A 13,228-nucleotide genomic window follows, 5' to 3' on the forward strand; every position below is an offset into this window, starting at 1 on the left:
ATTCTTTAAACAAATAAGTGCTACTTCCAGTCACTTTGCCCTATTACCTTAGGGTCATTTAAGAAAGGATTAGGTAGCGACAGGTTCTCTGTACTGCTTTTATGTTTACTCAAACCTGTCTAACAGCCAGGGGCCTCATAGAAAGCAAGCTGTAGTAGTAGGAATACCCAGGTGTCTGACACCACTGTTATTTTCTTTACTCTCCTTGAAAACAGTGCCAAATGTAATGTAATTACAATACTGGTGTGAATGATACATAATCCAGTACTGGGTGTGATTGAACCAGCTTAACTGTGGAAGACAAAGGGTTACCAACTCAACTTCTCTTCCTCAGGCATGACATACTAAAGGTGTTATTTTATAGTGTGAATCGGAAAGCCACAGTGCACTAATAGATGAGGAAGACTAGCATCAAAAGTCTTCATTGCCAGCTGAGAAGTGATCTGGAGCACAGCAATTTTCCTCATTTTCTGGCTGTAAAGCAAGAACTCAGAGGACAACAGGTCATAAGGAACTGTAATATAAATGGAGTGGAGATGCACAAACAATTTTGTTATTGGGAATGATCATTGCTTAATGCTGGTGTGTTTGGCAGCAAGTTTCTCACCCCAAACTCAGAACACAAGCATACCAACCTGACCTTGGGTTCTTAAAAGTCTAGCTATTTTCCAAACACCTTCAGTAAATATAGTCTTCCTGATAATAATGCTATTCTTTCTCCCCTTTTCTCAACTCCAGGTGACCTTTGCTCGTACTCCTCTCCCAAACCCCAGGCCAATTTATTGAGGAGAAGAGGCTTGTTTTAAAGCCTAAGACTACTTCCAGTACATCATAATCAACCCCAGAAGCACTTTTGAGTCAGATGGAAGAGGGTAGAGAGCCATTTCCCAAGGGCACCTTCCAATGGCTCTTGAGGTACCCAATAGTCCCATGTAGCTGTGCAGGAATCCAACCCAGAGAAATGCAGAAGGTATTCTGCCATCTGTTGTACTGGGGAAAAATATTGGCAGGGAGTGTGGCATAGTGGTTAAGGCTTTGGACTTTCCGTTACTAACACTGTGTGACCATAAGCAAGTCACTTTACCTGCCTGTGTTCCAAATGAAAAAAAAAGAAATTTAATCAATTGTATCTCAGTATGTTTGTGCATTTGCATAGCACACAATTCACAAAAGAAATATGAATAGTCATTCAATACTGTTTTCAATAATCAACACTGTAATGGTTTTATATATATATATATATATATATTTATATACTGTATATATATATATATATATATATATATATATATATATATATATATATATATATATATATATGTATATTGTAATGGATCCCTGGGCATCAACCAGCCCAAACCCGACACAAACACAGAATCACAGTCCTGGGTTCAAATAAAGGTTGTTAATTAATCAAGTTCCCTTCAAATATGGTACAAAAAGCAAACCCTACAAGTTTTCCTTTCCTTCCTAATAACTCTCTCACCACTGCACTGCCCTCCTCTGGTCAAGAGTTGCCTCTCTACCACCCAGCTCCGACTTGCCTGGATAAGGGAGTGTGATCCTTTTCATTACAGACCCAGGCACCCCGTGATCCCATCAGGGTTGCTGTGCTGGACTACATTTCCCGGCATGCCCTGCTGACTTCCCACGGTGCACCGATAACCAAGGCTGCTGCCATCTAGCGTTCTGGAGGAATAACAATCCCTCAGCGATATCTGTCCACCCTTTCTGGTCCTTCCTTCTGGGTTTTCTTCTGGCCAGGATGCCCATCCAGCCCATATAGATATATAGTCATTTAAGGTACAGTTCAACACAATTTTGAATAATCAACACTATAATGGTTATGGTATTGCCAAATGATTTTAACAACAGCCTACAATAAAGGAACGGCATGTTGTAAGTGAATAAAAAATAAAACAAAAGAGATGTGACAGTCTGATCTGTAATCTTTAACTAAGTAGTTTACTTTAAGAAGTTGTGGTCAGATTCTCTTATTTTTTCTTATGGTTTTAAATTATTATGTAATTGTTGTAAACCAAATGGAAATGCAGCATAGCATTTTTTTTTTTCATAACAAAGAAACACTGTAACAGAATTGAAGAGTTGTGCCAGGAAGACAGTCCGTGTTTCAGGAAATTAGGGCACTCACATTCCGGCACTGGCAGACACTACTAACAAGAAGGAAGTTGTCCAAGTTATGGGAACATCAGGTTGCTGCCCCTTAAGACTGGGAGTATGGAAGTGGCTTAGTGGAAAACACCAGTCTGGTAGTTATAAGATGGGCTGAAAGTTTCAGAGATTGTAAGTAATTTCTTTGAATATTTCAGAAGGTTTTGGATGAGGGACTTAGGTTAGATAGCATTTATAAATCAGGAAGTTTCTGACATAAAAAGCAAGTTTCCAGTGGTGAAAGGGTGAAAAAATTTAACATAATGACTTCTAACTACAAGCTGGGAGATTTTTATGTTCCATGTGCCAACTATAAGTTAGCACAAATATTACAAAAAATAATTTTTTTATTGTGAGTTTTGCTCATTAACAAATTTCATATAATTAGTATGTTAAAATAGCATCCTGATTTTCAGTATCATCGGAACAAATATACCTATTGTCACTTTGGCAGGCAACGTGTTAAGTGTAATATCAATATTATTAAAACAGTGTCATTCAATAATTCAAATCGATCGACATATTAAAGTCTGTATTGTAACTTTGGTTACGTCTACTTTACAAAGCCGGTTACTGCTACTGGTCATACTATCAACAGCAACAAAATTCTCAGGCTCAACATTAAATAAATCTGAAATAATGAGTTTGAGATGTTTAATGCAGTTTGCCCATCAGTAGTTACGAGTGAAATAGCAGAGTTTCAGTTGGCATACAGTTTAGAGAAATTGCTCCAAAATTCATTTCACACTCAAAACTCATTAAAATGAGACTTTGTATGTTTTAAAGTTTCTTTTTGGAGTGAACTGTAAACAATATTGCTACCTAAGGGTTACTCTACTGCTGAAATTGCTTTCTCCTTCCTTGGCCACCCTCTGTCACCACCCCAGTGCTCTCTCCTTGCAACTTCAAGCCTCTCATCCACATGCCCAACTCTATAAGCAGTTTGAAACCAGGATCCTTCCTAAGGCTTTCCAGTGGCCAATTCTGGTGAATTCAGAAAGATTCAGACCCCTTTGCTTTATTTACTTTATCAAACAGGTTTGATTTTGTTGGGGCAAGTCAAAGACTAGTTGGACTGAGTATGTCATACTAAGTGACTGTTCATGAGGGCACTCCAGGGCTTCATCCGACTTGCTAAGATTATCTAAATGAAGTCTACAACTGAAAAATTTTGGAAAAGTCATATAATGTGACAAGTCCTATATGTTGTGAAAGGCACTATATAGCACCTGACCAGACACAGATTGGACACGGGAGCCACGTGTAAAATAAAAGGACCTTTTATTACTCTTCAGCTGGAGGGCACGTCTTCCCCGTACTCCCCCCAGCCACAACACAGTCCCAAACACCAGTACAATACAGCACAAGTACTCTTCTCTTCCTTGGCACCACCACTCCTCCCTCACAACCTTGTCCTCCTCCACCCGACTCTGGCCGATGAGTGGTGGTTGCTGGCTCCCTTTTATAGGTCACCTGGAAGTGCTCCAGGTGTTTGATCACCAAGATCCGGCGGCACTTCCAGGTGTGATGAATCTGTTGCCCACACAGGCTCAAGAGTCCCAAACACAGCACCCCCTGGCGGTACCTGCAGGACCCAACAGGGCTGCCCCCAACTCCAATTCCCAGGGAGCCCTGTGGGAAACCGAGGTACTACACCAGCCCAGGGGGGTGGCCATCTAGCGTCCAGGGGGAGGTATTGCACTGTCCAGGGCTGCTCCCTGCTGGGTATGGATGCCAGGCGCCTGTCACAATGAATCTAAGTTTTGTTTGGATAGCTAGCTAGTCACCCGTCTAGTTATCAAACAGTTGAAGATACATATGCTAGACTATTGATTAGACTGCATATTAGTTAATCACTTGGGATTTCTCTTTGTCTCTCTTTTAAAGTAGAAATCCAACTGTGGGTTGAGAAAATACTTTTATACTGTTTGTTCCCAAATGCATTTTTACATATTAACGCTTCATTTAAATCTAGTATGTGTAAAGTGATCAATCTGTCATTTAGGATTAGAACAGAGGTTCTCAAAGTCAGTCCTGGGGGACCCCGGTGGCTGCAGGTTTTTGTTCCAACCAATTGGACTCCTGAGCTAATTAAGTGAACTGTTGTTTCCAAGATTCCTTGTTTTGGGAACAATACACAAATTAGAAAACTAAGTTTGGTAAAAAAAAAAAAGTATTAAAATGTACTAAGCAGTTATATGTATTTTTTTCTACAGTATTTTCATCTTGATTTTCATTCTAATTTTCTAGGTGTTCTAATTGTTTAATTAATCCGTTATTTACTATTTTGTGGGGCTGACGCTAAAGCAGTTGCAGCCTTTCACGACTGAGTGTTGTTTGCTTGGGTTTCTGCTCTGCTTGTTTTTAATTATGATTTTTAAGATTCAATGAAGGGAGCAAACTGCACAGAGAAAGGGTGAAATATAATAAAAAGAGAGTTAAGCATTTCTAAGTTTCTTATAAATGTAAAAATCATGCTGCTGTGCTTTTCTGAATGTAGAATAAAAGATAAATAATACCAGCTAATTAAATGAGATCAGTGCTATCAGGTGTTGTCACTGATTAGGAATCTGGTTGGAACAAAAACCTGCAGCCACAGTGGACCCCCAGGACCGAGTTTGAGAACCCCTGGATTAGAATGATGAAACTTATCAATATATAACAATTCCTTCTCCCTGTCTTTCAGACAGGAAAACAAAAAGAAAAAAGAAAGTTTTTCACACTGTAAGGAGACTAGATAACGTGTTACATTATCGTCTGGGGTAACATATTCACATTCTGTTCAGGTTTTAGGTTTCATATTTTTGTTTTGTTTTGTTCATCTATAGGGGTATATACAATAAAAGTAGACTCTTACCTTAATACTTTATTAAAGTAACACCTATGTTAATTATTTTATTTGATACATTCTTATTGGTAACATCTGGAGCAAGGTGTCATAGTGCATGTGTCATAGTTAGTTTATGTCTCCAAATATAACTTTTGTTTAAATTGCTGTATATTCTGGACCCTTTTTTTGTGAATGCAGAGTTTATGGGAGGGCTTTCAGAAGTGAAGACAAGGGTACGTGATGAGAAGTTTGTGGTGTTATTAATTTTAAATAAATTAGGGGATCTGTCCCCTGCTTGCTTCGCTCGCCATCCTCCTACGCAGTTGTCATTTCCTGGATCTGCCACTTGCGATGAATTGTGCTGTGCTTTTGGATAAATACGAATGTCAACTCTGTCTTTGATATCTTCGTCTTTCGAAACTATTGTCGCTGACAATTCATCACATGTTGGTTTATTATATATGTGAGCATGATCTTTTGGATTCATTTAGAAACCCAAGGAAACGTCTTTGTCCGTGTTTTTCAGATAAATTTTGTGTAAAGTGCAATACTTTTGGACGTATGGATTTGTATCCATTAATGGCTGCAGAATTTCTAATATGTCTGATTGTTTAACTCTTTCGATTCTATATTACATCGCTTCCTCATGATCATAAATATAAACCTGACCGAATTGTGGTTTCTTTGAAATTAAACTTGTAGTAGGTTTAATTGTTGCGGGACCACAGATTCTTATAGCGTATGGTCCTGAATCATGCAAATCTACATTTTGAGCATTGAATGATGCAAACAGATTATTGTAGATTCTGTTATTTTGCCTGCAGTGTTTGTGGATTTCACTTTCACCAAATAACAAATCTTCATTGGGAAGAAACACAACTTTTCCCTGATAGCAAAATGAATTAGACGATCTACAAGTCTTAAACTTTAAAGCCAAACAATATCTACATACTTCTGTCAAATCACCTATGTTCATATTTTCGATCTCTTTCGCTGTCGTGTTATTTTACAGAGTAACCGTCTTGCGGGACTGGAATTTATGTCTCTGAAAATGTCTCGTCTCTCTGAAAAAGTCTCATCTCATTCCAAGACTTTTTTATATAATAGAGAGATAATTGAGTGCCCTGAAGTGTGCAGGCTCCAGGCAGATGCAGGTTACTTGTATTCGTGCACACATTGCTCCGAGGTTGATTGGGGTGCTTGGTTGGTTGTGTATTCACATGCAAATGCGAGCAGGTCAGTCAAGTGCTTCAGTCACACCTCGGAGCAGGTGGAGGACAGCACTTGCAACCAATTGGTTCTATAAAACCTGCCTGGAAAATCTGTGGAAGAAGATATAAAGAGAGAGAAAGAAAAGAAAACAAAAGAAAGGACTACAAAGGCAGTAGGAAGCATGCGGTAGATAGGAGCCATGCAGCAAGTGGAGAGCCCTGAGGAGGAACATACAGCTGACGCTCAAGAGGACTGAAGAGGGTCAGTTTGGCTGAGTGTCCTTCGGTAGTGACCCGTTGCTGAGGAGGGCTCCCTTGTGAGGCCGAGATAGAGAAATGAAGCTTGGCCTGGAATCCTGCCGGGATCCTGTGATGGCAGCAGAGACCTAAGCCCAATTGATAAAAGACTGGCTAGAGGAAATCTCCTCTGGTTGTAGAATCTCATGTGGAGTAAGCAGAGCAGACATCAGATTTTAAGAAGGATGCACCATGGGTTGTGAGTGTTTTTTTAAACAGTGTTTCCTGCCATGTGTTTTAACCAGGCTTTAATGGAAGTATTTATTTATTTGGACATGTTTAACCTCCACTTACACTTGATTGTTTGAAACACTGCACTTTTGGACACTGCTGTAAATAAAAGCAATAAAACACTTTGCTGACTGGATGTGTCCTCATTTGCCCGGTTCATTCTCAGGTACATCATTGACAGTTCTGGGTCCAAGTGGCTGCCGGAAGCAACCTTGGAGTCTGGAGTCGACCTGGAATGTCACAGAGTATCACAATAGTAGGCCGTCTGATCACACTTAAACATATTCCATTTTTAGCTACTCTTTTGCCTTACTGTTTAGTGAAACTAGAACTGGAATGGAGGCATTTCTATACACACAAATAAGAAAAATGCAACAAACTAATACAGAGCAATTCAAACTTTTGAATTAGTGTGTATTGTTTGAAAATAGGAAAAATATATCAATACAAAATTATCTTTCAGGTAAAGTATTGCAGAGTGGCAGTTGTTGAGTTATTAAACTATAAAGCGATCCATAACATTGACCCCCTCTATGACTCTGAGCAAATCACTCAATACAAGAGGCAGCTAAATAAAGCAATGTTATTGCCAAAGCTGAAAGATCAGCTTGTGCGGTAAATATTGTACCCTTAGAGCTAGTATTTATTATTTGCAAAAAGTTAACAAATAGCATTCAGCCCTTTAAAAAGCAATATTTGCAGCCTTCCCTGGATTCACTGTGCTGTTGTAGACTGAGCCATAAAGCCATTAAGATGTTTTCTGACCTGTCGCACCTTGCTCACCCTCAGTTCACTCTTTTTCCCTCTGGTGAATGGCTTTATTCAATCAAAGCTGAGACTTCCAGATTCCATAACAGTAATGAACCACGAGCAATGAGATGCATAAACATGACATGTTGTCTTTAAAAGGTTTCTATAAGTTTCTTTTCTGTAGAAGACGTCAATCTGAAATGCCTGTGCTAAAAGGTTTAGGAGTAAACAGGTATTAAAAACTCTGATAGGTGATGCCAGAACATGATAACCTTCATACTCTCTCAGAATTAATTGTAGACTTTCTAGACTATATTAATAATAAAGATAACATTTATACTGATAAGAATGCTGAAATGCTTATTTTTGTAATGGATGCAGGGAATCATTCCTACTGAAAAATTGATTGGCCAGTTCATCAGATTGGTTTGCTAAGATTCAGATTCAGCAGACCCTGTTCCACTTGTAAAAGGCATAATGCTGGGCTTATACCTCGGTGGGTTTCTAATTAGCTTCACAGCATGCATGCAATTGAGGCAATTTCAAATCTCCTGATCCAAATAAAATAGTTTTTTTTCTTTATAAAAAGCTAACACGAGCCCTACACTCTAATTAAGAGATAAAACTAGACTACAATCACTTGCCATCTTATTGCACAGAACTAAAATTTCTGTTAATTCGAGAACCATTTATTAATTATATTCTAACCTTCAATGTAATAGATTCAAAAACAGAGATTTTAGGTGACTTGGACCCTTGACACTCTCTCCCTTCAAATGACCCCTTGGGTTTAAATGGAAATACAGAACTTCTGCTAGCATGAGGGGAGCAGAGTTGTTACTGTAGGCATATACAATTCAAGACATTCATTTAGAGTATACAGATTAAAAGGGCGAAATGCTGAAAAGGTAAAATATAACATTTTAATGCCTGCTCAGTTGAATTCAATGTTGCACAGGGCCACAGCCTATCCAGGTACCACTGGGTGCAGGACAGAAAGCTTATACAGGGTGCAGGTCTATCACAGGACCCATTCACGTACCTAGCCACATTGGGACAATTTATAAACATGCAGTTTGAGATGTGGGAGGAAAACCAGAGTAGCATGAGAAAAAACAGGCAGCCATGAGGAATATTCTACATAATGATAGGGTATGGAATTCAAATCTAGGACACTAAATCTGTAAGGCAGCAGCCCTAACCAGTGCACCCTTCTGCATCAAAAAACTCTAAAATGAAACAGGCAAAAAAAAAAAGAAAGAAAAAGAGGCAGGCCAGGCTATAATCAGATAAAACTGAATGCCAAAGGCAGAGCATTAGTAAAGAAGGAGATACATCTGAAGCACAAGAACAAATTACAAAGTCTAAATCATATAAAAAATAAATGTTGGCTCACTGAGGGTGTGAAATACAATAACATGTATGGATCCAGTCTGCATAATGTCAGCAATTAAAGCTAATCATAGACCTAAGGCTTGGGAGGCGTGGTTAGGGTGGTGTGTGTCAAAATGTGAGCTACTGACCCCATTAATCTTGGCTCAGAGTCTGATCCAACCCACCTGCTAGGGATTGGCAGATGTGCCAAACGTAGAAAAGAATGAGAGCTGAACTTAACTTCAAAAAACCTGAAAGCTGAGCTGCCGTTCTCAAGAGGTGGCACTCACTCAGTCAGACTGGGCTAGAAATGCATTCCTAGTGAGATTTCTACTGAATGAGATCTTCTCTCCTCCAAGGATTAACATTTATGCATATATTAACCAGAAAATATTATAATATCTAAAAATAAACTGCCTCAACAAGTGGTTGTAGCAATCAAAAAAATCGGTTTATTGCTCTTCTGTGTTAACTGAACAAACTCAAACAACTGATTCTGAACCGAAACAAAACACGTGTCCATACCACTAAGCTCATTCTTCCTTCTACTTCCTTTTTGGCATAAAGAACAATTTAACTAATCCCACCACCAGCATCCTCCACTTGAATGACAGATGGAGCTCCTCTGTGCTCGGCCCCGTCCACAGCATTCTGAGCAGCTCCATTTTGCATGGCCCCTAGGCCACACTGGCTCATGGTAACTTGCCAGATTGTTACAATGTTATTTTATCTAATGGGCAGGTTTTTATCATTAAGCTCATGAAAAACCTTGAACATTTTGTTATTTAGTTCTGGAACTACCGTCATTTGCTCGGTAATGCTTTAGAATAATTTTTCATGAATAAACCTTTACAAGACTTTAAACTTCAGTTTTGGTACTACATACAAATCTACAACTAATGACTAAATTGATTGGTAAAGAGGTAAAAAAGCCTTATATAGTATAATTTTTGTTAATGACTTATTCATACAAGTTATTATAAAATGTTACCATTTGTTCTTTCAATATGACAGGAAGAAAACTGTTCTCTAACAGAAGGCGTATGCTTTGAGTCCGTGGGGATTCTATTTACATAAGGGACTAAGGTGAGGGTTGAAGTTTCGCTGTTTCCAAGTAACAGCTAGGAGGCAGGAGTCATGGCTAAGTCTGTGGTTGAATAAAAAAGAACTAAAAAGAGTGTCCAGCTTGTAAAAAGAATAAATAAATAAAAGCCAGAGAAAAGCTCTGTACAACAAGAAGGTAGGGTTTAATCCATGCTAGATACTAAGAACTTTATATTTAGGTCTGCTCTTGTGTCATCCCTTAAATTAGGTGTGTTTCCCACAGACACTTCTCTGCCTGGCAATATGAGTTTCTTTAGCTGATGAGCAGAGCTTGATAAAAAATAAACAAAATTGATAATGTCACATCTTAATTACAACTTTAAGTAAACCTAATCGAGTATATATTTGTAATCCTTTTTAACTAGAATTTCCTCAAGACTGTAAAACTGGTTTGTGTTGCTAGCATTCCTCCCTTGGCTGGAGTACAAATTCACATTTTATGTCTCTATTATTCATTCTTGATTGTTTTATTTACATTGATTATGTGCATCATTGTTTATCTTTGATTTTCTTTATGCTATGTAAGCTGCTTTTCTTTTATTTCATGTGTTTTGTGCGAGGCCCCTGCCAATCACCGCCAGAAACTGCAATTCTCCCTATAAAACTAGAGGGTCTCACACAGTTCCTGGCAGTTCACTGTAAATGCGCTCTGGAGTTGGTGAGTTGTTGTGTCTTTTGATGTAGTACTTGTTGCTTTGGTGAATTTTTGGATTTTTGCCCCTCTTGCTCTGTTTTTTTTAATCACTCTTTCTGGATATCATATCGGGACCGTGTTTTCTTTGGATTGCCTTATTGTTTAGGGAACTCCTCTTTGGTTCTTGTTCTCCTTGAACCTTCATTCTTGCTGAAACCAAGGTTGTGAAAGTAAATGTTTCATTTTATAAAGACTCTGTCTGGTCTTTTTTATATCTAGCTGGGGTTTTTAATGGGATTTCCCCCTCTAACAGGCAACTGGTCAGGACTTACATATTTGTTTAAATATATAGTGCATCTGGAAAGTATTCACAGCGCATCACTTTTTCCACATTTTGTTATGTTACAGCATTATTCCAAAATGGATTAAATTAATTTTTTCCTCAGAATTCTACACACAACACCCCATAATGACAACGTGAAAAAAGTTTACTTGAGGTTTTAGCAAATTTATTAAAAATAAAAACTGAGAAATCCCATGTACATAAGTATTCACAGCCTTTGCTCAATACTTTGTCGATGCACCTTTGGCAGCAATTACAGCCTCAAGTCTTTTTGAATATGATACCACAAGCTTGGCACACCTATCCTTGGCCAGTTTTGCCCATTCCTCTTTTCAGCACCTCTCAAGCTCCATCAGGTTGGATGGGAAGCGTCGGTGCACAGCCATTTTAAGATCTCTCCAGAGATGTTCAATCGGATTCAAGTCTGGGCTCTGGCTGGGCCACTCAAGGACATTCACAGAGTTGTCCTGAAGCCACTCCTTTGATATCTTGGCTGTGTGCTTAGGGTCGTTGTCCCGCTGAAAGATGAACCGTCGCCCCAGTCTGAGGTCAAGAGCGCTCTGGAGCAGGTTTTCATCCAGGATGTCTCTGTATGTTGCTGCAGTCATCTGTCCCTTTATCCTGACTAGTCTCCCAGTTCCTGCCACTGAAGAACATCCCCCACAGTATGATGCTGCCACCACCATGCTTCACTGTAGGGATGGTATTGGCCTGGTGATTAGAGGTGCCTGGTTTCCTCCAAAAATGATGCCTGGGATTCACACCAAAGAGTTCAATCTTTGTCTCATCAGACCAGAGAATTTTGTCTCTTATGGTCTGAGAGTCCTTCAGGTGCCTTTTGGCAAACTCCAGGTGGGCTGCCATGTGCCTTTTACTAAGGAGTGGCTTCCGTCTGGCCACTCTACCATACAGGCCTGATTGGTGGATTGCTGCAGAGATGGTTGTCCTTCTGGAAGGTTCTCTTCTCTCCACAGAGGACCTCTGGAGCTCTGACAGAGTGAACATCAGGTTCTTGGTCACCGCCCTGACTAAGGCCCTTCTCCCCCGATCGCTCAGTTTAGATGGCGGGCCAGCTCTAGGAAGAGTCCTGGTGGTTTCGAACTTCTTCCACTTACGGATGATGGAGGCCACTGTGCTCATTGGGACCTTCAAAGCAGCAGAAATTTTTCTGTAACCTTCCCCAGATTTGTGCCTGGAGACAATTCGTTTGACTCCATGCTTGGTTTGTGCTCTGACATGAACTGTCAACTGTGGGACCTTATATAGACAGGTGTGTGCCTTTCCAAATCATGTCCAATCAATTGAATTTACCACAAGTGGACTCCAATGAAGCTGCAGAAACATCTCAAGGATGACCAGGAGAAACAGGATGCACCTGAGCTCAATTTTGAGCTTCATGGCAAAGGCTGTGAATACTTACTGTATGTACATGTGCTTTCTCAGTTTTTTTATTTTTAATAAATTTGCAAAAACCTCAAGTAAACCTTTTTCACGTTGTCATTATGGGGTGTTGTGTGTAGAATTGTGAGGAAAAAAATGAATTTAATCCATTTTGGAATAAGGCTGTAACATAACAAAATGTGGAAAAAGTGATGCGCTGTGAATACTTTCCGGATGCATTGTACATGAAATATGTGTTATATTGGTCACCAGGAGCAGAACAGGCACCTCAATGAATGAATTAATATCTTAATTGTCAGTTTATAAATACAACAAAATTGGATACCAACCTATACCTATACCTACAATTGTGCTTTGAAAGTTTGTGAACCCTTTAGAATTTTCTATATTTCTGCATAAATATGACCTAAAACATAATCAGATTTTCACTCAAATCCTAAAAGTAGATAAAGAGAAACCAGTTAAACAAATGCGACAAAAATATTATACTTGGTCATTTATTTATTAAGGAAAATGATTGAATATTACATATTTGTGAGTGCCAAAAGTATGTGAACCTTTGCTTTCAGTATCTGGTGTGACCCCCCTTCGCAGCAATAACTGCTGCTAAACGTTTCTGGTAACTTTTAAACATTCCTGCACGCCAGCTTGGAGGAATTTTAGCCCATTCCTCGGTACAGAACAGCTTCAACTCTGGGATGTTGGTGGGTTTCCTCACATTAACTGCTCGCTTCAGGTCCTTCCACAACATTTCCATTGGATTAAGGTCAGAACTTTGACTTGGCCATTCCAAAACATTAACTTTATTCTTTAACCATTCTTTAGTAAAACGACTTGTGTGCTTAGGGTCTTGCTGCATGACCCACCTTCTCTTGAGATTC

General features: G+C 39.2%; 1 protein-coding gene across 1 annotated transcript in view; it reads right to left on the reverse strand.

The window, feature by feature from the left end:
• The window catches only part of LOC120524373 (sodium/potassium-transporting ATPase subunit alpha-1-like), a 26,320-nt gene extending 16,759 nt beyond the window's left edge, over positions 1-9,561 (reverse strand). The window contains exon 1 of the mRNA XM_039746233.1: positions 9,453-9,561. Coding sequence (XP_039602167.1) covers positions 9,453-9,561 — 109 coding nt within the window. The remainder of the gene's footprint in view (positions 1-9,452) is intronic.
• Positions 9,562-13,228: the final 3,667 nt, after the last annotated feature.

The sequence above is a fragment of the Polypterus senegalus genome, chromosome 2 (genome assembly GCF_016835505.1).
Source record: "Polypterus senegalus isolate Bchr_013 chromosome 2, ASM1683550v1, whole genome shotgun sequence".
In the NCBI taxonomy this organism is placed as follows: Eukaryota; Metazoa; Chordata; class Cladistia; order Polypteriformes; family Polypteridae; genus Polypterus; species Polypterus senegalus.